The sequence below is a fragment of the Acomys russatus genome, chromosome 13 (genome assembly GCF_903995435.1).
Source record: "Acomys russatus chromosome 13, mAcoRus1.1, whole genome shotgun sequence".
NCBI lineage: Eukaryota > Metazoa > Chordata > Mammalia > Rodentia > Muridae > Acomys > Acomys russatus.
The window spans coordinates 69,796,675-69,824,149 of NC_067149.1; the positions used below are offsets into that span (position 1 = coordinate 69,796,675).

General features: G+C 47.7%; 1 protein-coding gene across 2 annotated transcripts in view; it reads left to right on the plus strand.

Moving 5' to 3' along the window:
• Positions 1-27,475, plus strand: part of Ccdc91 (coiled-coil domain containing 91) — a 174,974-nt gene that overhangs the window by 58,939 nt on the left and 88,560 nt on the right. Inside the window, exons 1-4 of one of the 2 annotated variants that reach the window (XM_051155613.1) lie at positions 12,056-12,146; positions 12,920-13,080; positions 14,588-14,791; positions 17,404-17,508. In XM_051155613.1, coding sequence (XP_051011570.1) covers positions 12,128-12,146; positions 12,920-13,080; positions 14,588-14,791; positions 17,404-17,508 — 489 coding nt within the window. In that variant the 5' untranslated portion in view covers positions 12,056-12,127. Of the gene's footprint in view, positions 1-12,055; positions 12,147-12,919; positions 13,081-14,587; positions 14,792-17,403; positions 17,509-27,475 lie in introns of those variants that run through there. The other variant, XM_051155612.1, reaches the window with a different exon arrangement.

Sequence of the window (27,475 nt, forward strand, 5' to 3'; positions counted from 1 at the left end):
AAAAAGAAGGGGGAAAAAACTAAGAAAGAAAAACCCTTCTCTCTCTCAGTCTGCTAATGCCTTACCTCAGTTAACTGAAAGTGAGGAAATGTTGCTGTGAAAATTATGTAAGACTCTCTCCCTTAGGGTCTGAGTGTGAGACTCTCTCCCTTAGGGCCTGAGTGTCAGACTCTCTCCCTTAGGGCCTGAGTGTGAGACTCTCTCCCTTAGGGTCTGAGTGTGAGGCTCTCTTCCTTAGGGCCTGAGTGTGAGACTCTCTTCCTTAGGGTCTGAGTGTGAGGCTCTCTCCCTTAGGGCCTGAGTGTGAGAATCTCTCCCTTAGGGTCTGAGTGTGAGGCTCTCTCCCTTAGGGTCTGAGTGTGAGACTCTCTCCCTTAGGGTCTGAGTGTGAGGCTCTCTTCCTTAGGGCCTGAGTGTGAGACTCTCTCCCTTAGGGTCTGAGTGTGAGGCTCTCTTCCTTAGGGCCTGAGTGTGAGACTCTCTTCCTTAGGGTCTGAGTGTGAGGCTCTCTCCCTTAGGGCCTGAGTGTGAGAATCTCTCCCTTAGGGTCTGAGTGTGAGGCTCTCTCCCTTAGGGCCTGAGTGTGAGACTCTCTCCCTTAGGGTCTGAGTGTGAGGCTCTCTCCCTTAGGGCCTGAGTGTGAGACTCTCTCCTTTAGGGTCTGAGTGTGAGGCTCTTGCTAGGCTGTTGTGTGCCAGAGTGCAGGGCCATGGCTGGAGAGTGCTCCTGCCCTCCACCGGAACCGTGCCAGTGAGTGAGTTCTAGATATCTTATGTCCACAGACTGTGCAGATGGTCAGTTCACATCCCTTGGTTTCATGGCCTGCACTTCCTACTTAAGGATATGATGAAAAATAATTTAGGTACAAAACTTTAGAGTCACCTAGATACCATTTTCTTCAAGGTTGTCAAATACAACTGAGTTAAAAATTTTAAGTGTATCCTTTACATATGGCTTTACTGATTGTTTTATAACTGTTCTTACTTTATAATAAACAGTTCTAATTTATTATAAATTAATAAAGTCCATGTGCATTTTTGGGAAAAAAGAACATCTCATCTGCATGGAACCAAATAATGTCAGCCTCTGTTTACAGTGATTGCGTTGTAGGCTTTTACCTTTTCTGCTTTGAAAAAGAGGTGCTGATGCTCATGATAATACTACTTAGAGTCTCCTAATCTTAATGTCATCTTGGATTTTATTGGGTGTAAATCAGAGATGTGGGCTGGAGAGATGGCTCAGAGGTTAAGAGCACTGCCTGTTCTTCCAAAGGTCCTGTGTTCGGTTCCTAGCAAATATATGGTGGCTCACAACCATCTATGATGTGATCTGGTGCCCTGTTCTGGTGTGTAGGCGTACATGCAGTCAGGACACTGTATAGTTAATAAATAAATACATCTTTAAAAAATAAGATATGTATTTATTTCCTGTAAAATACTATAGTAAAGCAAAAATGAATAGATACTCATATGTCATGGCTATGTGGTAAACACAGCTCCTGTCTTCTGTAGTGAGGAGGACACCATGGTGTGAACACAGCTCCTGTCTTCTGTAGTGAGGAGGACACCATGGTGTGAACACAGCTCCTGTCTTCTGTAGTGAGGAGGACACCATGGTGTAAACACAGCTCCTGTTCTGTAGTGAGGAGAACACCATGGTGTGAACACAGTTCCTGTCTTCTGTAGTGAGGAGGACACCATGGTGTGAACACAGCTCCTGTCTTCTGTACTGAGGAGAACACCATGGTGTGAACACAGCTCCTGTCTTCTGTAGTGAGGAGGACACCATGGTGTGAACACAGCTCCTGTCTTCTGTAGTGAGGAGGACACCATGGTGTGAACACAGCTCCTGTCTTCTGTAGTGAGGAGGACACCATGGTGTAAACACAGCTCCTGTTCTGTAGTGAGGAGGACACCATGGTGTGAACACAGCTCCTGTCTTCTGTAGTGAGGAGGACACCATGGTGTGAACACAGCTCCTGTCTTCTGTAGTGAGGAGGACACCATGGTGTGAACACAGCTCCTGTCTTCTGTAGTGAGGAGGACACCATGGTGTAAACACAGCTCCTGTTCTGTAGTGAGGAGAACACCATGGTGTGAACACAGTTCCTGTCTTCTGTAGTGAGGAGGACACCATGGTGTGAACACAGCTCCTGTCTTCTGTACTGAGGAGAACACCATGGTGTGAACACAGCTCCTGTCTTCTGTAGTGAGGAGGACACCATGGTGTGAACACAGCTCCTGTCTTCTGTAGTGAGGAGGACACCGTGGTGTGAACACAGCTCCTGTCTTCTGTAGTGAGGAGGACACCATGGTGTGAACACAGCTCCTGTTCTGTAGTGAGGAGGACACCGTGGTGTGAACTGCTCTTTTCTTTCAAGTTACTTCGTTTCTCTGCCTCTGTTAGAGTCATTGCACACAGCCTGGGTCACCCAGGAAACAGAAGAGCAGTGCTGAGAGTGCAATGTGGTCGTGGCCTTATTCAGATTGATGACAACTGGCAGTCAGACTTTCTCAATATGGGGAAACGTAATTTTAGTTTCCATACAAGGGAACATTTCCAAGTTTCAAAGTACAGATATTTAACCGGTCATATTAGGAAAGCTGTTCATTGTTTTGCCTGTTAAAAATGCCAATTAAGACTTTTTTGTAGTTTAACAACCCACATAGCACAGTGTGCTGCAAGCCTTTCTACGTGGATTGAAATTTATATGTAAATTTACATTTTCAAGGTCCATGTGCGACTCTTCTGCGAATCATTTAGAGAAATTTTAGCTCTTTGTTTTATAATTATGTTTTACTTACGTGCGAAGATTTACTGGAAATTCACTTTCAGAGCTACATGTCAGTTTCCTTTAAGCTGCTTAAATCTGTGTTTTGCAAGCCTGTAACTCACGGTGGCTGTTCTTATTTGGTAAGTAATATTAACATTTCTATGCTAGGCTTTGCGCATTGAATATTACAGTTAATTGATGTTTTCAAATTGGAAAAACCAGTATTGAGATATATTTTTACACAGCTGAGTCAGATGCTTCTCGTGTAGTGACCAAGCCCGTTAGAGCTTTATCCAGTGCATGGACTCTGTGTGGGCAGCAGCCCAGTGCTTGCTTCCTCTCATGACAGTGGTCAGTTCTTGGTGTGGTGCTGTTTATTGTGTCCTGTCGCCAAGCACAGAGTGCAGCCTGGTGGGAGTGTCAGGTGCTTTTCCGTTTCTTGTCTCAGCCCCATTTCCATCTCTGCCAACCAAGTTCTCATCCTTAGGACCTCTCATCCATGGCCTTGTAATACCCATGCCCTGGCTTCTTTGTCTTCAGATTTGCATATATATATATATATATATATACACACACACACACACACGTACATACGTATGTACATATTTATGCATGTATGTATGTACATGTACGTATGTATACATGCATGTATGTATGCATGAATGTACACACATACTTGTATTTTCTTACTGTGTGACAAGTGTACACTGTTCTGATGGCTCAGGGATGCTCAGTCAGGTGTTTTCTTACTGTGTGACAAGTGTACACTGGTCTGACGGCTCAGGGATCCTCAGGTCCACAGCACAGTCAGGTCTTTTGGGGCATCTGGTTCCTTATTCTGGCTTCTCCCCTTCTGGAATGTTCTCTGGCTTCTCCCCTTCTGGACGGTTCTCCATTCCTACAATGCACTTACACTTCTGTGGGCAGTGTCCTGTCTACATTGACCCCCGTGCGCGCACTCCAGCCTCCTTGTGCACAGTCAGTCTGGAGTCGGCTCTTCCTGCTTCTCGCCCCGATTTTCCTCTCAAATTTTGTGCTGTCAGCTGAGTTGCAGTTGGCAGTCCACACCCTGCTTTTCCCTGCATCAGTCCCTTTCCCTCCTTCGGATGAACTGTCTCTTACAGTTTTTCCTTGACCCTTTTACTTTTTATATCATCTGTCTGTCTGTTCGTCCATCTGTTCATCCGTCCCGTCCATCTGTCCATCTGTCTATCCATCCATCTATCAACTCTCTTATCTATCTGTCGATCCAGCCTATCTTATGTATCCTATCTATCATGTCTGTCTGTCTGTCTATCATCTATTGATGTATCAATCTATTGATCTAGCCTGTCTTATCTAAGTGTGTGTGTGTATATATCTATCATATGTTGCTTTGTTTGTTATTTACTTACTGTGTGTGTTTGTTTCAATGCGTGTCTGTGCCACAGGGCATGTGGAGGTCAGAGGACAACTTGTGAGAGTTGGTTCTCTCATTGTACCGTGCAGCTCAGCTCATCGGGCTAGGGGCACCCCTGACACCCCTTCACGTGCTGTGCCTCGACGCCCCGCTGCCGTATCTTGAGTGCTCTTGAGCTTCACAAAAGGGAGCGGGTTCCCGTGGAGAAAAGCTGATTGCTGCTCGGAGACTCTCAAGAACTCATCAGGTGTCTCTGTCCCGGCACAGGACACACTGGATGTTAATCGTGTTCTCCAGTGTGTTTCCTTGTCCCTGGTCGCTCTGTGGTCGCTGTCACAGATTCAGGAGAGACGATGGCTACCAGCTGCCACAGTCCCGTCTGCACCGCCTCCCTTTCTCCTCTTGGAACAACTGTGTAATGAGAGTGTCCGTAGTGAACCCGTATCTGCTAGGGCAGTGGCTCTCACCCTTCCTGACGCCACGACCCTTGATACAGCTCCTCACTGTTGTGGTGACCCCAGCCATGAAATTATCTCTGCTGCTATTTCATAACTGTATTTTTTCTACTGTTATACATTATAGTGCAAATATTTGATATGTAGGATATCTGATATATGACCCCCCCCACCCCGGGGTTGTGGCCCACAGGTGGAGAACCATCGTACTACTACACGCTTCTAGTGTGGGGTCTCTGCTGTAGGATACCTTCCAGCTACAGCCAGAGCTTCTAGTGTGGGGTTGGTCTCTGCTGTAGGGTACCTTCCAGCTACAGGCAGAGCTTCTAGTGTGGGGTCTCTGCTGTAGGGTACCTTCCAGCTACAGCCAGAGCTTCTAGTGTGGGGTCAGTCTCTGCTGTAGGATACCTTCCAGCTACAGCCAGAGCTTCTAGTGTGGGGTCTCTGCTGTAGGATACCTTCCAGCTACAGCCAGAGCTTCTAGTGTGGGGTCTCTGCTGTAGGATACCTTCCAGCTACAGCCAGAGCTTCTAGTGTGGGGTTGGTCTCTGCTGTAGGGTACCTTCCAGCTACAGCCAGAGCTTCTAGTGTGGGGTCTCTGCTGTAGGATACCTTCCAGCTACAGCCAGAGCTTCTAGTGTGGGGTCGGTCTCTGCTGTAGGGTACCTTCCAGCTACAGCCAGAGCTTCTAGTGTGGGGTCTCTGCTGTAGGATACCTTCCAACTACAGCCAGAGCTTCTAGTGTGGGGTCGGTCTCTGCTGTAGGATACCTTCCAGCTACAGCCAGAGCTTCTAGTGTGGGGTCGGTCTCTGCTGTAGGATACCTTCCAACTACAGCCAGAGCTTCTAGTGTGGGGTCTCTGTGCAGGATACCTTCCAGCTACAGCCAGAGCTTCTAGTGTGGGGTCTCTGTGCAGGATACCTTCCAGCTACAGCCAGAGCTTGGGTGAACTGGTAGAACATTGCCTGATGAATGGCTGGCAGAACTTCTGTTGCGTTTTCTCTCCAACCCTTTGTGATGCTGGATGGAAAAGCTTTGTTCTCTGCTATCTCTTTGTCCACATAGATGTACTTACATTTTTGTACCACACACACACACACACACACACACACACACACACACACACAGATGTTATTTGTATGTTCAGTCCTACACTTTTCAGCAACATCAGTGCTTCTCAACCCTCCTAACACTACAACCCTTTAGTACAGTTTCCCGTATTGTGGTGACCCCAGCCATAAAGGTATTTTTGTTGCTATTTCATAGCTGTAATTTTGCTGTTGTTATGGATTGTAATATAAATATCTGATATGCAAAGCCCAAAGGGTTGTGACCCACACAGGTTGGCCTAAAATCCTTCACATGTCTACCCCTTCCATATTGCTATTTTCCACCTCTGTTTGGCTGTCGGGCGTATGAGAGGTGACCGTAAGTCACACTGATGCCGTGTCCTTCCCCACAGTGGCCAGCTCAGCTTGCTTTTCTGTTATTATGTTTCTTCTTTTCTTCCTTCATCTTCCATTACTTTTCTGTCTCAGTATTCATTTGTGACTTTCTGACACTGAAGGCATACAGGCTGTGTCCCAGTGGAACGTGTGACGGTGCCTCCACCTTGCAGTGTAAGTAGGGCGCTGTCCCACTTACCTTCAGTTGTCACCTTGACACACTTGGGAAAAGGGAACCCCACTTGAGAGATGCCGTCCGTCAGGTTGGCCTGCGGCTGTATCTGTGGCACGTTTTCTTGATGACTAACTGATGTGGGAGGGCCTGGCCCACTATGGGTGGCACCGTTTCTGCGCAGGTGGCCTAGGCTGGTCAAGCCAGGGCAGGCAGGCAGGCAGTCGCATTACTTCATGCCCTCTGCTTCAGTCCCAGCCTGGGTTCTTACCTTGAGACCTGCGAGCCAGGTCCTCCCAGGTCACAGAGGGGAGGGACACGAGGACGGTCACTTGCAGGATGGGCAGCTTACTTTCTGTTGTTCTTTGAAGTCTGTTTTAGGGTTCAGGCCCCTGTTTCCTGCTCATTGCCTGCATATTCTTTATGTTGAGTGTGTGAACTGTTAGTGAGGTTCAGAAGTCCCTGAGGCCGATGCCGAGAGACGGGACACGTCCCCCTCTGTCCTCCCACAGAAGTCCCACCTCTCTGCCCCTCAGGCCCAGCAGCTGCTCGCTCTTCCTCCTGCTCCAGTCTTTGCTGCTGAGCAACTCTAAGGCTGTCTGTTCTTTTTTTAATCTCACTTGCTTCATCTGTGCTTTGTAAAACCTTTCAATTTTTTGCCCACTTTAAAGTCCTTTACATATTAAGACTAATAGGCTGTGTTTGTGCTACGTTTGCATATATCCTTTTGTAACTTGGCAATTGTTGCGGTTTGAAGATAATTTTTGATAAGGAGAACAGTTTTGTATATTTTGTAATGACTCAGCTTTTACCTTTTAATAACTGGACATTAAGCACTCTTCTGTATATGACACCATAACCTCACTAGTTTTAGTCTAACTTTTATATGATCTTGGTTTTAGATATTTCAATCTTTGTCTTTAAATTTTTTTATTTAGTTTTTTTACTTCGTGTTTGTGTGTTCTCGCACACATGTGCAAGTGCCTGTGTTTGCCAGAGGAGGGTGCTGTGTTCTCTGGAACAGGAAGTGGCCGTGGGCTACATCACAGGTATTGGGAATTGAAGTCATCCTCTGAAAGATCAGCAGGTGCTCCTAACTGCACAGCTGTCTCTTAAGCCCCCAAGTCTTTGATCTTATGAAGGATTTCTTTGTGTCCACAGGCTGACCAGCTCGCTGTTCTGGCCTCAGTGACTTGATGCGCCACGTCTGCGCTGTACTGTCTCCCATGGGCGCATCTCTTCCAGGGTGTTCTCACCTCCTCGGCTGTGTCAAGCTTCTCACTCACTGGGATTCCCAGTCGCTACTTCTTCATGGGATGTGTGCTTTCTATCTGCCTCGCCTCACTAGAAAGCCTGTTGGTGTGGTGTGCGGATCACACTGAGCTGTACTTTAACCAAGGAAGCACGGCACCTGCCTGGTGTTGGGCTCACTACAATTCCAGGACTATTTTTGCCTCGGCCTGAGCTTCCCTTTGTATCTTCTGAGACTATTTGCTTTCTTCACATTGCTTGCTGAATTTACAAAGTATCTTGTTGTGCCGAAAATAGTAGTTCCTTTTGTTACTGACTTTTCCAGGGGGTAGCCAGCCTCCTGACGTTGGACCAGAATGCTGTCATCTACAGGGCTCATGCTTGACTGGGGTGCAGTTGAGGTAACCTGCACACACACACGCCCTCATGCCAAAGGTCCTCATAGCCTTTGGGGTAAGTTCATAGTTGGTGTTAGGCTGCATGTTGCCTCCAGGCTGAGTATTCCTAGGTATGTTTTTCACTTTGTAAACATCTACACTATATCAAGCCTGTCTTGGTGCTGTATGGAGTAAATTATGGTGTGAGGCCCGTGGTGGGAACGAGAGGACCTCTGTCTTCCCTGGTGGGAATGGGAGGACCTCTGTCTTCCCTGGTGGGTGCTGCTCTCTGAGCTCTCTGTCTGGCCAAGTTGGCTTCTGCCTTCGTCAGGTTAACGGACATGGAGCAGCTGGCATCCTCCTTCTTACTCAGTATTCAGTGTCGGATACAGCGGTGCCATCTTCCTCTCGGTGACTTAGGGGAGTGTTCAGGAACAACACTCACTCCCGTGTAAAGCTGCTATTCGTAGGTACTGCTTCCTTAGTATGCTTTTAGATTTGCTCACTAATTTAATTACATCTTTTACTTTATTTTTAAAGAATCTTTTGTCTACAAGCTTTTTGAAAAACTGCCTTTAAAAAGTACATTATTTGTGTGTGTGTGCACGTGTGTGCACACGCGTGCTTGTGTGCATACGTATGTAGATCAGAGGAGACCTTGGGGAACTTTGTTCTGTCCTCCTTCCATACCTGTGCTGGGGATTGAACTCCGGCTGCCAGGCTTGGCAGCAGGCGCTGTCCTCTGAGCTATCTCGCACACCCCTTCTTCTTGTCTTTACACATTTACTTTTGAATGATGTGTTCATATGAATAAAGTTTTCGTTTCAGAGCATTGGTGTTATGTAGTTTTTGCTCTTGGGTGAAAAAAACCTTGTGATTGCTAAAAATTCTAAATTACATAGAAGTCTAAAGATGAGCTGGGCAGTGGTGGTGCACGCCTTTAATCCCAGCACTCAGGAGGCAGAGGCAGGTAGATCGCTGTGAGTTCGAGGCCAGCCTGGTCTACAAAGTGAGTCTAGAACAGATCAGCTGCTATTCTTAGCCATTGTGAATCCAGAATTTAAAAAATAGACCAATTATTTTATTAATCTTCAGTACCTGTATTATTCCTTTCAGTTTCCATATCCCACTCTAAGTTTTCTATTTCTTTAGTGTGATCTGGGAAAGTAATTAATTGGTTTATATAAAAGGTCCTAAAATGTATATATATGTATACATATCTACATTCCTAATTACTGCTTTGTATATATCTCAAATTTTGCTGCATGTTTTGAGGTCACTATTTCCTAGACATGCAGTAATAGTCTTGGCTGAAGTCAGGTAATTAGGGCTACCCTGCGGTTAAGTGGATAATAGGACAGCAGGATGATCCTGGGAAAGCTGGTCCTCACTGTGTGGGAAGACTATACTGTCCTGGCTCCCATTCAGGGCTCTGCTTACTCAACACACCCTGCACCTCGGCTCAGCTCAGTGCTGCATCTGTCAGCCCATCTAAGTAAGCATCTCGCTGCTTCTGCAAGTGGGAACAGCGACCCAGCAGAGTTCCTGTGACTTGCTGCTTGCTGCGGTTTACACTGGAAGGCTGGCCTGACTTCCCAGGCTGGCTGTGTCCCGGCAGTGGGACTGTGATGTCACAGAGGCGCTGGACAGTGTGGCAGAGCTGTGGGTGTTAGCATAGAGGACTGGACGAGCTACCACTGGCTTGGCAGATCCAGTGTCTGTGTAGCAGGAGCAAAGCATGAGGCCGGTCTGGGCTCCGTGAAGTGATGGTTGACTGCGGTGTGCCCGTCTAGATGGACCCCTGTGGGAATCGGGTGAGTGCATGGCGCTGCTCAGCATGGCCACTGGGTTGTCATTGCTCCATGGACAAGAGGAGATTTGAGGGTGGGCTGGAAGTGGTTAAAGGAAGTGGACGGCCAGTGGGGTTAGCACGCACCCAGGGACTGCAGGGCCTGGGCCCAGGTGGGAGTGCGGAAGGCGGAGATGGGCTACAAACCGCCGAGGAAGTGTGCCTATGAAGGGAAAGTGTTGTGGTTAATTTAGGAGTATGCCTAGTAAATGGTCGTTATTAGGTTAATTATTATTACAGTGGTATTTTCTAGCCCGCTAGCAATCAGTGAAACCCTGACCCCTGATGTGTCTTAGAGTAAACCTTTCCCTGGGGCAAGGCACGTGTTACCTCCTAAGCTGTCCTCCAATAGCTCCCAGTCTCCATCCCGCTCTAATAATGTCTATCTGGTCGACCTCCCGTCTGTAACCGAGATCCTTGCTAATGTTCTCCATCTCTTTCCATGAGGAACTGCAGTTTTCCTCTGAGCCCACGTGCTGGCTCTTTTCTTATCTCGTGGTGAGATTCTCCTCCTTGCTTCCTTCTGCCTCGCCTGGTGCATTTACTCAGCCAACCATGAGGAAAGGTTCAGGGCAGTAACTAGGTCTCATGAGTCAACAATTAGTATCAGAACACACAAGATAAACCAAGAGGGCGTGAGGTGGTCACATCACACAAACCAACAGGGTGTGAGGTGGTGGTGCCTGTGCCCTCCAGCCTCCTTGTTTTTTTTTTTTTTTTTTTTTTAATTTTATTTATTTTCATCAATTAATTAATTTAATTTACAACCTGATCAGAACTTCTCCTCCTTCCTCTCCTCCCAGCCCCTCCCTTCCCCTCCCCTCCCCTCCCCCTATGCCTCCCTTCTTTTCTTCTCAGTGAAGGGGAGGCCTCCTATGGTAATCAACCCACCTTGGCATTTCAAGATGTAGTAAGACTGGCCACATCTTCCTCTGTTGAGGCTGGACAAGGCGTCCAGTTAGCAGGAAGGAATCCAAAGGCAGACAGCAGAGTCAGAGGCAGCCCCTGCTCCTGCTGGAAGAGGTTGCCCATGAGGACTAAGCTGTACACCTGTCACTTATGTGTGGGTGGCTAGGTCTTTCCCATGCATGCTCTCTGTGAGCCCCTGCAGGCCCAGGTCGGCTGATTTTGTAGGTTTTCTTGTGGTGTCCTTGACCTCTCTGGCTCTTTTCAATCCTTTCTACCCCCTTTCCCACTAAGATCCCCCGAGCTCCCACTCACGTTTGGCCTTGGGTCTCTGCATGCGTTTCCATCAGCTTCTGTGTGAAGCCTTTCAGATGACAGCTTCTGTCTTCAAGTATAGCAGGGTATTATCAGTAGTGTCATGGTGGGTGGTCTCTCATGGCATGTGACTCAAGTTGGGCCAGTCATTGGTGGGGTTGAAGGTGTTTTGGGTGGGTTGGTGTCCCTGTCCTTCACTGAAAGGCCTGACTAGCTACAGCAGGTGCCAATTCAGGCTCCACTGAGGCTCTGCCTTCCCAAGTGACTACAGTTTGTGTCAAGTTGACATAGGCTAGCCAGCTCAAGGGTGACACTTTGTTCTGAAATAATAGCCCCAGCTGAGCGTCCATACAGGCCTGCACTGGCAGCTTTGTCTTCTTCAGAGAAGACAATAGGGGGGAGGGGAGGTGGGGGGGCGGGAAGAAGGCTGTTCTGAGCTTGGTCTGACATTCTGGTGCCAGGCCCAGCTCTCAGTCACCAGGAGGGCTCCTTCTTCCTAGACAGGACTTTTGGTCATGCCTTTCAGAGTTCATTAATATGTTTGTTATCAGTTAAAATTTGGAATTAGAAATTGGAATCTTTGGACTTTTTTAAAGAGAGTTCACTTTAATCATATGTAGGATTTGAGGAAAAAATGAAAAATATATGCCAAGTCCAAACTTGAACCTTTTAGTATTTGAGATGAAAGAAATTGAAATACCTCTTTGTATTTCAATTAGAAATTCATAGACACACACACATACACAATACACAGAGGTACACAGAGATACATATACACATTTACAGAGACATTATCACAGTTACATGCACACACACATGTACATGCACACACTGATTTAGGTTTAGAAAGAAGTTCGTTCTGCAGCTAAATGATTTCCCTTTTTAAAAATTAGTGTTATTTTGAGAATTTCCTGTGTGGTTACTGTGTGTGTGTGTGTGTGTGTGTGTGTATGTGTGAATCTCTACCCCTCTTCTCTAGTGTGTAATGTACTCTTTTAAAAAACCAATGTAATATTGTTAGATATAATAAAAGTTTACATAAGATAATTAAGCAGTTCTTTAAAGTAACAGTCAGATCTGTGCATCCAGTTCATTAGCATTTACTGTCTTTCTCAGGGGAGCACGCAATTTCCATTGTGAACCATCTTCAGTTTGTGGTAGGACCCACACGGACAGAGCTACTGATGCCAATGTGGAATAAAGGTCATTGCAGTTAGGCTGGTGTGTGTGTGTGTGTGTGCACGAGTGTGTACGCATGTGTGTGTGTGTGTGTGTGTGTGTGTGTGAAGGAGCTGACTGCTAAAGATGACTTCTTATGTTTCAAAACATTAGATTCATTTGAATTTTTGGAAGCATTTAAAAATGAAATGACATAAATGTTTTGCTCTTATTTGTATTTTTGTCCTTTCTGTACATGTCAACCACTGCTTCTGAACCCTCTTAATGTGAACCTTAATCACAATATAATGATGGTTTATTATGGAGATAATTGTATTAATGTTGTGGAAATAATCCAGTAAGTGAAAATTGACTTTAGCTTGGAGGGGAACGCCCAGATTTTTATGCAGTCCTCCCTTCACCTGTGTTTTGCCATAATGAATGCTTAGCTGTTGACCATGCTGTACCAGAGCTGGGGTCACTAGTGTGGGGCAGTGTCTCCCCAGGCCTCCTGCCTCAACAGCTAGGCCAGAGCCCCTTAGAAAGGCGGGCCAGCTTTCCTGGGCTCGTGAGTGGCTGTGGCTGAAGTTGGCTGTTTCCTCTGGTAGGAAGTAAGCATCTCTTGTAGACTTGGCTGTTACCTGTGGAAACATCATGTGTAAATCAGAAACAGTCCTTTGGGTTTCAGACATGGATAGGGAAGGGTTTGCAAGCCCACTCTCGCCTCCCCCCCCCCCCCCCCCCCCCCCCGTACCCTTTCCTGTCTGCCCGACCTGTCTGTGGTTAGGCTCTAACCTCACCCTGTGTTCTGTCTTCAGTATCCGGGGTGGGCCTCTCACCAACTTCGCCTGAGCTCATCCTGGACCATGACCACTCGTCTCCACCCACTGGCCACCTCCCTTCAGATGCCATCATCTCCTCACCAGATGACACACGTGCAGACAGCAGCCTTGTGAGTCAGACCATCCCAAAAGCTCAGGTGAGCGCAGGCGCATTCAGGAGGCTTGCCGACAGAAGCTGCACCCTGACTTAATTCATGCTCCTATGACTTGTTAAAATAAAATTTTCCAAAAGAAGTATTTTTGTAATAAGTAGATACAATATTCTGATTTTGATACTGATTTTAATACTGTTTTGTGAAATGAATACAAAAGTTTTAGGTACCGTAACAAGTTTGCTTTGAGTCTCATTTGTTACAATTGATGAGGTACTCAGGCCGGCAGCTCCATTTACGGGGCCCAGAGGCCACTAGATTAAAAAAAAGAAAGCTAACAGAGAAACCCTGTCTTGAAATACAAAACAACAAAACAAAACAAGACAGCTGGAAGGGCTCATTCTTCAACAGCCAGTGACATTAAAGACTGGTACAGACGTCCTCAGCGTGGCTGTCAGCCCACCCTGTACGCAGGCTTCAGCCGCCTGGGTGAGTACCACTGGGGCGCCCGGGAGGGAGCAGCAGTCCAGAGTGTGTAGTGCTCCTGCAGGGGACCCAAGTTGGGCTCAACACCCACACCAGGCAGCTGCAGGGTAACTGGTGCCTCCGAGTTGTGCTGGCAGCGCATGCACGCGCAGACATCTGCACACAGACAACAAATGGAAAACAAATGCGCCATTGCTTCTCCTGGGGAGATGTGAGGAAAGGAAGGCACGAAGAGCGAGCTCCCTGCGAGAGCACTGCTGCAGCTGAGTCTTCACGCTTCATGTGTGAAATGGCACAGGAGGAACATCCAACCTATTAGTGCTCTTGTGACATTTCTGTCACCCCAGTGGTTTACTGTGGTAGACAACTGTGCTACGTGTTAAAATGGACTTAGCTTTCCTTAGGCAATCTTGTACTTAAAGGAGAATAATAAAAAGAATAATTGTTTTTGCTTTTCAAACTTATATTCAAAGTTAAGCTTCACAATTCTTAAAGAGAGTAGTCTTTGGTTTCTTGGGAGGACTAACTTGGTTTTAGGCTCAAGAGCATCTGTTGCAGTTTTAGGGTAAAGCCCTCAAAGGCAGCATCGCCACAGAGTCTTCAGTCAGACACTTGCAGAGCAGACATCAGCCTGAGTGCTGAAGGCAGGATTTCAGAATGCAGTTTTAAAGTGCTAAGTAACCTGTAGTTAGCCGGAAGATGACGAGTTGGAGTGACTCCTAAGTGTGAGAGTCTGCGACGCAGCTTAATTATAACGGGCCCCTCAGTCTGCGTCTCAGTATGCCTGTGTCTCAGGTGTGTTTTTGCTCCATCATGCATTTCTGAACGTTGAGGCCAAGGGATTTAGTGTGTTAACAGTCACACAGCAGTGAGTACTGCGGACATACGAGGCCTTCCTCTAGGCTTCCGACGCCGGCGTCTTGTGTTGATTAACTCAGGAGGGAATAACTTCATTGCTTTATTACAACTTGATTCCAAATGTGGCTTCACATGCTCTTTGAACGGTTCCCTGGCGGGATGGTCTAACTCTTCTCTGTGTGGTCTGTGTTTTGTTAACATGGCTTAGATTCAGCAGTCAGCGCACACACATCTGAATATCCCACTTTTCCCACTCGGCTTAACGGATGAGACGAGCCATGGAGCGATTGCGCTGGAGGACAAGCCCGAGGGCCCGGGAGCCGATGTGTCCAGCTCTAAGCTGCAGCAAAAAATATCAAGTCTGGAGACTAAACTCAAAGCATCTGAAGAAGAGAAGCAGAGAATTAAAAAGGTGAGTGTGCGTTTGCCTGCGAGTGCAGAATAGTGTGTGCTAGCACCTTGATATAATCCAGGATGGACTGGCAAGCCCTGAGCTGTAGGTGCAGGTCAGTCAGGTCACACAGGCGGTGCGGGCACTTTACTAGAACCCTCTAGGCATGGCTTGGAGAGCTGGCTCAGTGGGCCAGAGCACCTGCTCTTCCTGCAAGCAGACCCAAGTTTGTACCCACGCGACACTCCGTACCTGTCTGGAACTCCAGCTCCATGCCCTCTTCTGGCCTCTAAGGATTTCCGTATGCATGTAGTGCACATTCATACATGCAGGCACATGCACATGTACATAAATAAAATAACTAAACATTGAACAAAAGTCTCTGGTCAGTGGCGAGCACACTGATGCTTCAACATGTAACTCAGTCAGCCATACATCAGGAATCCTCGCGGATGCACGTACGTGTGCGGGAGGTGCTTACATGCCCTCATTTCTACAAACAGGACAATATTGTACATATGTTACATAGCCAGGGACAACTTAGTGTGCGTGGCAGGATGTGCGTAGGCTCTGTAAAAATATCATGCTGTTTTTATAAGGGACTTGAGCATCCCGGGGCTTTGGTGTCTGCAGGAGACCCTTATGAGCCAAAAGGCCAAACGTGCCTTTAAGGTGTGCGCAGGTTTTGATGCGGCTTTTGTTGCTTCCTGCTGCTCTGAGGCTTCTGCGTCTGATTTATGGTTATTTACTTTTAGAGTAGGCAGTGCTGTGCTGTGTATGTGGATTCCAGGCTTGGCATGTGGGAAGCCAGGTACTCCTGTGAACATGAGTGTTCAGGGAAGAGACTGGCACATGCTCTCAGCTCTCTTCTGTCCTCCCATTGGTTGTCAGTCTGTCTACCTATCTTCTATCACTTACCATCTACCTATCCGTGTTGTCATCTCTGCGTCCATCAATCCGTGTTGTCATCTCTGCATCCATTAGTGCATATGTTGTCTGTCCATTTGTCCATCTTAGCCCGATCATGGACAGTACTTAGAGAGAGTGGGTTTTGTTCATTGTATTGGGTGTGATTCTCTTGTTATTTGTTTTGTGTTTATGGTGTGTATCTGTGTACATGGCTGTATGCATGTAGGAGGACATGCTCATGTGCTCTCCTGTGGAGGTCAGAGGTCAGCATTGGGAAGCTTTCCTCTATCTACCCTTTGTCCACTCTGACCTCACTCTGGCTCACTCTCCACTAAGATGGACACCGTGGTATAGTGGACACCCCTGTCCCTAGAGTTACAGATGCTCATGGACACACTTGGCTTTTATGTGGGCATGTGGGGGTGTCTGTGGGGTATCTGTGGGAGTGTCGGTTTGGTATCTGTGGGGGTGTCTGAGGTGTCTGTGGGGGTGTCTGGGGTGTCAATGGAGGTGTCTGTGGGGATGTCTATGGGGATGTCTATGGGGTGTGTGTGGGGTTCTGTGGGGGTGTCGGGTGTCAGTGGGGGTGTGGGGGTGTCTGTGGGGTGTCTGTAGGGTGTCAGTGGGGTGTCTGGGGGTGTCTAGGGTGTGTGTGTGGGTTCTGTGGGGTGTCTATAGGGTATCAGTGGGGGTGTCAGTGGGGGTGTCAGTGGGGGTGTCTGTGGGGGTGTCTGGGGGGTGTCTGGGGTGTCAGTGGGGTGTCTGCGGGGTGTCAGTGGGGTGTCTGCGGTGTCTGTTGGGTGTCTGTGGGGTGTCTGCGGGGTGTCTGTGGGGGTGTCTGCGGGGTATCTGCGGGCTGTCAGTGGGGGTGTCTGTGGGGTGTCTGGGGTGTCTGTGGGAGTGTCTGCGGCGTGTCAGTGGGGTGTCTGCGGGGTGTCTGCACTCAGGTCCTCATGTTTGCACAGCGAGCACTTCACCTCCAAGCCCCTTCTCCAGCCACTCCTGTTAGTGTTCTGTCAATATTCACTATTGGTCTAGAAATTATAGTTAGCTTCAGCAATTTCATGCATGCATTATTCTTAGCTGTTAAGCCATGTTCCCTGATTTCCTTCCTTGACAAATATTTTCTGTTTATTGAGAGAGTGTTTTTGCCATGGCACACTTCAGAGTAAAGGAGAGAGAAACCTGTTTTTTAGGATCCCAAGTGTGGGATTGGAACGGTCTTGTGAGAAAACAGGTAATGTTAATCCACTAAAAGAGCAACCACCTCATGCAGGAGCTTAATTGTTGCCAACTAAAAACATCCTGTGAACAGACTCTGGGAGGAGATATATAAATGAGCCCAGAGCTGGAGGCGGGGCTTTTAGAGACTTCTGTTAGTTTTGACTATTCATTGAGATGCTCCTAAAAAAAAAAAAAAAAAAAAAAAAGGCTCAAAAAAAAAAAAAAAAAGGCTTTGGAACTCTGGTTCCTATTGATTCTCTGGGTTCTGCTTACTCCAAGTTCCAACAACAACAAAAAAAAAAATCCTACTGATTACGCCAAAAAATCATTCCTCAAAACTGATATCCTTACGGTTTTACTATTGTGTTCTTTAATCCTCTTTTCCTATTGTTTTGGTTAGTTGGGCTATAAGTGACATATGCTCGTTTACTAAGTTGTTAATAAAATATATTAAATAAAAAAATTAAGCCTACAGCAGAGCTTGTCTTGGTTCCTCGTAGGACGTGGAATCGCTGATGGAGAAACACAGTGTCCTGGAGAAAGACTTCCTGAAAGAAAAGGAGCAAGATGTCGTGTCCTTCCAAGCCAGATACCGAGAGCTGCAGGTGAGCCAGCCCTGAGCATGCTCAATGAGGGGCTTGCTGAAGAGTGTAGTCCCCTCCTTTAGTCTGGGGTGAACTGGAAAGCAGCACTTTCAGTTGACTTTCTGTGACACTGGCTTCAGATCGCTGATGGCCGTGGTAAAGTACGCCGGCTGTGAAAGGAGCATCCAAAGATCAATTAGGGAAATGAAGGCTGGTTGCTTTTTGAGGGAAGTACTTTGCTTTTACAAGTCGTTGTAGGAGGAAGGGTGTCAGTGAGGCTGGACCATTGTCACCTCTCCCTGCTGCTCTGTGGCTGAGGTTGTCCCAGGTAAGTGCTTGGGTTAGGCACTCACCTCTCCTGCAGGACAGGATGCGCCAATCCATGCCTTTTACCCTAAGTTAGCTAACACGTGTGTCTTCTGAATACGTACAGTCCGTGAAACAGGAACCAGTTTCTTCTTTTGTAAAAATGACGAGGGTGGTGGCTGGATTTCTGCAGTGTCCACAGCGTGAAGCCAACTGTGAACTACTCCAGGATGCCAGCAGCAGATGTGTGGACTGAGGGAAAGGCGCGTCTCCAAAGAAGTGCGCCAGTATGCATAGTTCTAAAGTAATACACTTACTCTGGGATGCACAGGCAGTGCAGAAAAGGGAAAGCAAAGCTCTTACTCATCACAAAGAAAACGAAAAATATTTTCACTTGATTTCAGAACATTTGGCTTTTAATTTTCAAGTTTGAAAGGAAACCTGCTGTCCTAAGTTCAAGATGGGGTGCGTGCTAGCACAGGTGTTTTTCTTTTGTTTTGTTTTGTTTTGCTTTGTTTTTTGAGACAGGTTTTCTCTGTGTAACAGCTCTGGCTGTCTTGGATCTTGCTCTGTAGTCCAGGCTGGCCTCGAACTCACGGAGATCCAGCTGCCTCTGCTAGCAGAGGTTTTAACTGCCCTAAGCTGACTCTTTAGAACATGAAGTATTGCAGAATCCTGTCATTTTTGTTGTATAGTCTCATCACCAGGTTGGGTGGGGAAGTGTGAAAATTCCAGGGCACAGAAGTTAGGGCTGTGTAAGAGCCAGGAAACAGTGGGCACCTCCCCTTACCTGCCCTGCCTCGGGTGTGCAGACTGAACAGAGGGGACAGTGCCTCAGCCATGCCAGAGACTCGTCCGGCCGTCCTGCGCCTGCAGTGGAGTGTGCCTCGTCTTTTTCCAGGACCTTCCTTCTGCAGCTCCTGTTGTAGTAGGCCATCACCAGGGGAGGCTGCCAGCTTCTCAGGAAGCACGTCATAGCGTTGTGTGCTAGAACATTAGTCACAGACACAGCCAGCTGCTAAGGCTTCCTCTCCAGCAGCTGTCAGCTCAGGGTCTCTCAGCAGAAGCCGTGAATGACCAAGCCTATTAGCTGCGCTGGTTCTCTTATGGTGGCCAGTTTCCGAGTGAACGTGTAGTGGTTTATTAATGTCGTCATTAGACTTGATTCTAGTTCTTCCTTTTCATTTTTCTACGAGGCTGCTTCCTAGATACAGGACCTTGAGTGTTTTCTGCTTGAGAATTAAAAAACCACACGCCCAGTTATGGGAAAATGAAGCGTTTCAAAGACCTGAAGTTTACATATATGATGGATCTTCACAGCATGAGGTCACCGCCCGTGCTCTCTTCCTGACCGCATGAGACCGTGCTGCACTTCCCCAGGCGAGGGCCTTGTTCTGAGCGCTGTCTACGTTAACTGTCCAAGCACTGAACTCTTGATTTCCTGGCCTGACTCTGCTGTGGTCACATTACCTTAAGGTCTTCATTTAAGGGTATATTAAATTGGTGACTTGATAGCCCTAGAGTTTTCATTTGGTGATTTCAGGTGTCAGGAATTAACCAGATATGCACAGGAACGCATTTACTGACTGTAGAATGCTGAAGGAAGCAGACAGGAAACCCACCCTGTAGTCTCCCTGTGGTCCCTCTGTTCCCTGTAGTCAACGGCCGTGTTGGCAGATACTAGAGTCATTGCCGAGGGATTCTCAATTGAGAAAGTGCCCCCACCAGATTGTAGTGTGGGCAAGCCTATGGTACGTTTTCTTGATTGATGTAGTTGGGTCCAGTGCATTGTGGATGGTGTCACCCTGTGGGCTGGTGGTCCTGGGTGCTATGAGAATGGAGGCAGAGCGAGCCATGTGGGGCAGTGCATTGTGGGTGGTGTCACCCTGTGGGCTGGTGGTCCTGGGTGCGATGAGAAGGGAGGCAGAGCGAGCCATGAGGGCAGTGCATTGTGGGTGGTGCCATCCTGTGGGCTGGTGGTCCTGGGTGCTATGAGAAGGGAGGCAGAGCGAGCCGTGAGGGCAGTGCATTGTGGGTGGTGCCACCTCAGGGGCTGATGGTCCTGGGTTCTGTGAGAAGGGCGGCAGAGCGAGCCATGAGGGCAGTGCATTGTGGGTGGTGCCACCTCAGGGGCTGATGGTCCTGGGTGCTGTGAGAAGGGCGGCAGAGCGAGCCGTGAGGGCAGTGCATTGTGGATGGTGCCACCTCAGGGGCTGGTGGTCCTGGGTGCTGTGAGAAGGGCGGCAGAGCAAGCCATGATGGGCAGACCCATAAGCAGCGCCCTCCATGGCCTCTGCTTCAGCTCCTGCCTTGAGTTCCCCCCTGATGTCCCTCAGTGATGGACTGTGATGTGAATGTGTGGCCAGAAGAGACGTTTCTCTCCATGTTGCTGTATGTAGGTCACGATGTTTTATCAGAGCAATAGGAACTCCAACGAAGACAGAAATGGGTACCAGAGGATGGGCCGCTCTGAGACGCACCTGACTATATTTTGGTAGGATTGTGAGCACCTTTGTTCTGGAGAAGTGAACTGTCGTGCGAATGCAGGAGACAATGCTGAGAGCAGAGCAGGCAGCCGAGGCAGTTGGAGAGTCCTTTAAAGAAATTCTGTTGGGGCATCAGGTGCTTTGAATTAAGAACCACTGAAGTGAACCTGTTCTTTGCTGGGTGGTTCAGCTGCACTTTGAAAAGGTCTTCCAGGTGCCACTGTAGCCTGTGAAGGTATAAAAGGGTCCCAGGGAGAAGTTGAGGCTCTTACTGCCACACGGCAGAGTTTCCAAAGAGGCCGGGGGAGGCTGTGGGCAAAGGTGCAGCATGGCGGGGGCACCCCGCATTTCAAGCTGGTGCTTTAAAACTGTGGCACCAGCTTTCTGTGAGGTAAAATTAATGCTCCAGTTTGAGTTTGCCTCACATTTAAGTCTCTGCATTCTCGTGGACTGCTGTATGCAGTCTCTGTCAAGCACACGTTTCTGTTTTGTATTCACACAGGCTCACAGTTTTCAGTCAGTTAAAGAGCAGTTCTTCCTGCAGAAACTTCCTGGTCGAGTGAGCTTGATGTTTCTCTAAGGCTTGTACACAGACGTCGCCGGGAACGGCCGAGCTGTCGTCATGGTGGAGTTGGAGCTTTGCTTTATAACAGGCTGCCCTCATAACGTACAGTTTGGTAAACTACAGCAGGAGTGTTGACAGCTGCTGTGTTCGCTCCAACGGTGTCTGTGTGCCCTGTAGTCACCTCAAACACAATGCTGTGTCTCATGGAAAGGCCAGGTTTTGTTCTTGGTACATGGGTCTGGAGAGTGTTTGCGAGTGTTTCTTATTGTGTTTAATGACATTGCCACACGAGGAAACCATGGACTTGTGGCTAAGCTTTGCTCTTACCAACGCAGGGCAGCCTGTCACTTTGAAAACAGCAGCTTCCAGTCTCTAGAGACGGCCTGCTATATTTCCCTCTATTCTGAGGTTGGACTCTGCCCTCAGCCATCCTAGAACAAAGCCACAGACCTCAGCAGCGGAGGAGGAGATGGGTTTGGGCAAAGTCACATAAGATACGTATACTTTATCTAGTGGCTACGGAGTGGCTGAAAGATAAATTCGTCTCATTGTCAGAGCAGCATGTGAGAAGTGGCACCCAGTCTGTACATCTGGATAGCTGTTTCCCAGGACTGTGTTTGCATTATGTGAACACATAATGTGTTTGAAGATTGTAAGTTGCAGATTTTTCTCAGTTGTAAACATTGTAACGTGGCATAGTTTAAGGGCTACCTCGGTGTTCATGCTGAGTCTGAGACGCTTTGCCCCTTACATGCTCAGCGTTCACCATTGAGATGGCTCTGTGCCTTATCGCGCTGTCTGAGTGCACACAAGGCATTGTGGGCATCGTGAGTCAGTGGTAGAGCTTCATAATTTAGGCCATAAGGAAGCATCTTTCCAACCTCTGGCTAAAGTTACTCTTCTTCTTCATCTTTCTAACTTCTGGCTAAAGTTAATCTTCTTCTTCCTGTCCTATTTCTTTTACTTTCTTGGAATCATGGCAGGATCTTGTCTGTGTGTTCACTGTTTGACTGCTTCATTCCTGTAGGGAGCGGAGGAAGCCCTGACAGAGGGAAACCCTGAATGACTGTGTTCTGCTGACATGAGCCAATGCTGTTGAGGACCCCAGAGGCCTGGGACCCATAGAGGAATAGCACAGTCTCCCCTGGTGTTGGGGTTGGAGTCTGGAGAGTAGGCCCCCACTAACTGTACTGGCCATTTGTTCTTGTACTTGTAGCATCCAGAAATGTGAGGTATCAAGTTATGGTATTTAAGCCGTCCGGTCTTTGGTGGTCGGCGAGGTTGCACAAGCAGTCTAGGAAATGAAGAAGGGGTTGGTTTATAATTTCAGGTTGTACTATAGTTGTTCGTTTAATATTCCCTGTTTATCCATTGGTGTGCCCTGGGTGACTAGAGCACTATTAGTTCACAGTATAAAGCAGTTAATTGAGTTTACAACCTGGGGGCTTTTCCTTGTTGACGTATTTTTATGGGTATTATAGGCCTTTTTTCTGCATACGCCAGGAGAAGACAGTGGATCCCCTGGGACTGGAATTACACAGCCGAGACCTGCCACGTGGGGCTGGGAACTGAATCTTGGTCCTCTACAAGAGTAGCCAGTGCCATCAACTGCTGAGCTATCCCTTCAGCACCAAGTTTGGGAGTTTTTTGTGAGAGAAGTTAGATTAGTACTGTTTATTTTATTCCAAGTCAGTGTGCTGTTATATAGCATCTTGCGAGAAGTACTCAATTAGCTCCGGATACAGTGCAGCCGAGAGCAAAGCAGAAATAGAGATCAGTAGGACTGAACTCACAGCAGACACTGGCGGGCTCGAGTGATGTCACTCACAGAACAGTGTGCAGTTGTCAGGGCAGCCTGCAGAGCAGGCCTTTGTCCTTGAGAATGCTCGCCCTTGGCTGATTAGGAATTGCTGAAGAGGGCTCCACCTGCCTGGCTGTAGGTCTTTATCAAGGACATCGCCCACTTGACAGTACGCTGACCTTTCTCCCTCACTTGCAGGTTCAAGGAACCGTACTCCATCCAGCACTGCAGACCTGCCCCTCCACTAGAGGTGGGACCTCCCATGTTTAGTTGCTCTGTAGCTTCTGACCAACCCCCACCCCCAACCTCCCGACCCCCTGTACTGCTCTCACCATACCGTTTGGCCAGCCCCTGTACTGCTCTGACTGTAGTGTCTGGCCAGCCCCTGTACTGCTCTGACTGTAGTGTCTGGCCAGCCCCTGTACTGCTCTGACTGTAGTATCTGGCCAGCCTCTGTACTGCTCTGACTGTAGTGTCTGGCCAGCCCCTGTACTGCTCTGACTGTAGTGTCTGGCCAGCCCCTGTACTGCTCTGACTGTAGCGTCTAGCCAGCCCCTGTACTGCTCTGACTGTAGTATCTGGCCAGCCCCCTGTACTGCTCTGACTGTAATGTCTGGCCAGCCCCTGTACTGCTCTCACTATAGTGTCTGGCCAGCCCCTGTACTGCTCTGACTGTAGTGTCTGGCCAGCCCCCTGTACTGCTCTGACTGTAGTGTCTGGCCAGCCCCTGTACTGCTCTGACTGTAGTGTCTGGCCAGCCCCCTGTACTGCTCTCACCATAGTGTCTGGCCAGCCCCTGTACTGCTGTCACTGTGGTGTCTGGCCAGCCCCTGTACTGCTCTGACTGTAGCGTCTGGGCAGCCCCTGTACTGCTCTGACTGTAGCGTCTGGCCAGCCCCTGTACTGCTCTCACTGTGGTGTCTGGCCAGCCCCTGTACTGCTCTCACTGTGGTGTCTGGCCAGCCCCTGTACTGCTCTGACTGTAGTGTCTGACCAGCCCCTGTACTGCTCTGACTGTAGTGTCTGGCCAGCCTCTGTACTGCTCTGACTGTAGCTTCTAGCCAGCCCCTGTACTGCTCTCACTGTGGTGTCTGGCCAGCCCCTGTACTGCTCTGACTGTAGTGTCTGGCCAGCCTCTGTACTGCTCTGACTGTAGTGTCTGGCCAGCCCCTGTACTGCTCTGGCTGTAGTGTCTGGCCAGCCCCCTGTACTGCTCTGACTGTAGTGTCTGGCCAGCCCCTCAACGGCTCTGACTGTAGCGTCTGGCCAGCCCCTGTACTGCTCTGACTGTAGCATCTGGGAAGCCCCTGTACTGCTCTCACTGTAGCGTCTAGCCAGGCCTGTACTGCTTTCACTGTAGCGTCTGGCCAGCCCCTCTTCTGCTCCGACTGTAACGTCTGGCCAGCCCCTGTACTGCTCTGACTGTAGTGTCTGGGCAGCCCCTGTACTGCTCTGACTGTAGTGTCTGGCCAGCCCCTGTTCTGCTCTGACTGTAGCGTCTGGCCACCCCCTGTAGTGCTCTCACTGTAGTGTCTGGCCAGCTCCTGTACTGCTCTCACTGTAGCGTCTGGCTGGAGCCTGTACTGCTCTCAGTGTCTCTCCCTTTTATGTGCACCTAACACCTTCTCTTTTTTGTACTTTCATAAAACTCTTTTTCTAGCAACACAGTCTATAAGGATTACAAATATTGTCAAGATCTGCACATAGGTAACAGATGCCCAGGGTTTCATACCTTGTAAGCGACACTCTTGTCACATAGGTGACAGATGACCATGGTCTCATACCTTGTAAACGACACTCTTGTCACATAGGTGACAGATGACCATGGTTTCACACCTTGTAAGCGACACTCTTGTCACATTGGTGACAGATGACCATGGTTTCACACCTTGTAAGCGACACTCTTGTCACATAGGTGACAGATGACCATGGTTTCACACCTTGTAAGCGACACTCTTGTCACATTGGTGACAGATGACCATGGTTTCACACCTTGTAAGCGACACTCTTGTCACATAGGTGACAGATGCCCAGGGTCTCACACCTTGTAAGCGACACTCTTGTCACATTGGTGACTGATGACCATGGTTTCACACCTTGTAAGCGACACTCTTGTTACATAGGTGACAGATGCCCAGGGTCTCACACCTTGTAAGCGACACTTTTGTCACATTGGTGACTGATGACCATGGTTTCACACCTTGTAAGCAACACTCTTGTTACATAGGTGACAGATGCCCAGGGTCTCACACCTTGTAAGCGACACTCTTGTCACATTGGTGACCGATGACCATGGTTTCACACCTTGTAAGCGACACTCTTGTTACATAGGTGACAGATGCCCAGGGTCTCACACCTTGTAAGCGACACTCTTGTCACATTGGTGACTGATGACCATGGTTTCACACCTTGTAAGCAACACTCTTGTTACATAGGTGACAGACGACCATGGTCTCACACCTTGTAAGCGACACTCTTGTCACATTGGTGACTGATGACCATGGTTTCATACCTTGTAAGCGACACTCTTGTTACATAGGTGACAGATGCCCAGGGTCTCACACCTTGTAAGTGACACTCTTGTCACATTGGTGACTGATGACCATGGTTTCATACCTTGTAAGCGACACTCTTGTTACATAGGTGACAGATGCCCAGGGTCTCACACCTTGTCACATTGGTGACAGACGACCATGGTCTCACACCTTGTAAGCGACACTCTTGTTACATAGGTGACAGGTGACCATGGTCTCACACCTTATAAGCGACACTCTTGTCACATAGGTGACAGGTGATCATGGTCTCACACCTTATAAGCAGCACTCTTGTCACATAGGTGAGAGATGCCTAGGGTCTCACAGTTTATAAGCCTCATCCCGACTCCAGTCCCACCCTGAGCCACCCTGAGTCCTGTTACCTTTTCCTATCTAACTTTCCTTCTAGACTGAGAATAGTCAAAAATGGCAAGGGTTTTATTTTATTTTATTTTATTTTATTCCTCAGAATGTAGCACAGAGTATAACATGAAATGCTCGTACATTGTCATCGATGATTGAACATCTGGGGATATTAAGGAGACATTTTGGAACAAGCAGCAGGTGGATCATAAGGGAATTTACTGAAAGGGTCATGAATTGCTTGACCAGGGGGCCCCTGCAGCGTTTCCTGTTGTTTGAGTAGAGTGCCTGCAGATGCACATGGCAAAGCAGAGGACCTTGGCAGCTGGGTTGTTTCCCTCCTTCCTCCATAGGTCTGAGGCTAGTGATAGTTCAACCCAGTAGTAGGCTTTGAGCCAATTAGGATTGTGTGAATATTTGCAGCACTTTTAGCCTATCTTTATAGCATTACATAGTTAAATTGTGTATGTGTGTGTGTGGCACACGCACACACCCAGACACGTCTATGTTCCAGAATACACAAAAACAACCTGCTGTTACAGTATTTTGTATCTGTTTGGCCTACAAAGCAAATAACTGACACAGGCAGATGAAACGTACTTTAAAGCTGCCAGCACTTCACTGGGCAGAGTTTGAACTGATTCTAATCTACTCGTAAATTAAGCAAATTACTCTAAATCTTGTAACATACATACATTCCAAGCACTTGCCACTATGACCCCTGGGCTGGTTCCCGTAAAGTTCCCACCATCCTCCTCCAACCTTCAAACTTTCTCCTCCCTCCAGGAAGTCCCGCCTTCCACTTCCTGTCCTTCTGCACAGCTGATTGGCTAAACAGTGCTTTATTGACAGTTGATACATTCACTCAGCATTCCTCCACAGTTCCCCTTTTTAGTCTAATAAAAAGAAACCTTTTACCTATACATTTATATCATTACACCAATATACAACATACCACAAAACAATCGTTATATTTATCTTATGTTCACAATGTTTCGCTGTCTTCAACCCCATCAGAGACATGAGAAGGAATAAAATTAATTAGCTGAGTAAATAGGAAGTGCAGGTTAGCAGCTGACAAAATGAAAAAGAAAATGACAGAGACACTTTGCTACCTGAACAGTCACTTGAAACTCTTTACCACGTTGGAGCATCATCTTCAGCCTCCTGGTCCAGTATATCTGACAGACATATTTGTGAAGCAGGGACTATTGAGGACTTGCTTACCTTGTCTTGGCACAGTTTGGCCGTCAACTCCACCTGCATCCAAGCTTACCCATTTTAGGCAGAATTCTGTCTGTGGCAGAAAACAAGGACATTTTGCCCAGTGGCTGGTTTGCCACATCTGAAGTCATCTCCATAAGGAAGTTCCTCGATGCTCATTACCTTCTTTGAGGCAGGCTGGGTGTTGCCAGGAGTCAACCTGTCTCATTTTCAAAGAATCCTCAAAATAAATAAAATTTCTTTAAATGCCATATTCTGTAGGTCTCTGAGGTTTTGAAGACTTAATCTAAATAGTTTACCTCATCTATTAAACCTTGGATGTATAATCTTGTGATAAAATTGAATAGTACAATGAGTTAAAAATAAACTCATATCACTATCTAATAGTCTATACCAATGAATTAAAAATAGCCTTGTGAGTAACAGTTAAGGCCTTAAGTTGAATAGTAAATTCATTAATAATCTACTTTTTGTCCTATTATTCCTATATACTTCTATATTCTCAGAGAAAAACCCCTGAGTCCAACCTCATTCTCTTCTGAATAAAACCAATAATAGTACAACCAACTCCCAACGAAGAAAAATATCCATAGCCCAAAACCTTACCCATCCTCCTTTAAGGGAAATGGGACGGCGTTCTCTTTTTAAGGCTTCTTCAGGCTGATTTGGGGTGAATAATACTTATATAGGGGCCCAAATAAAACTAGGA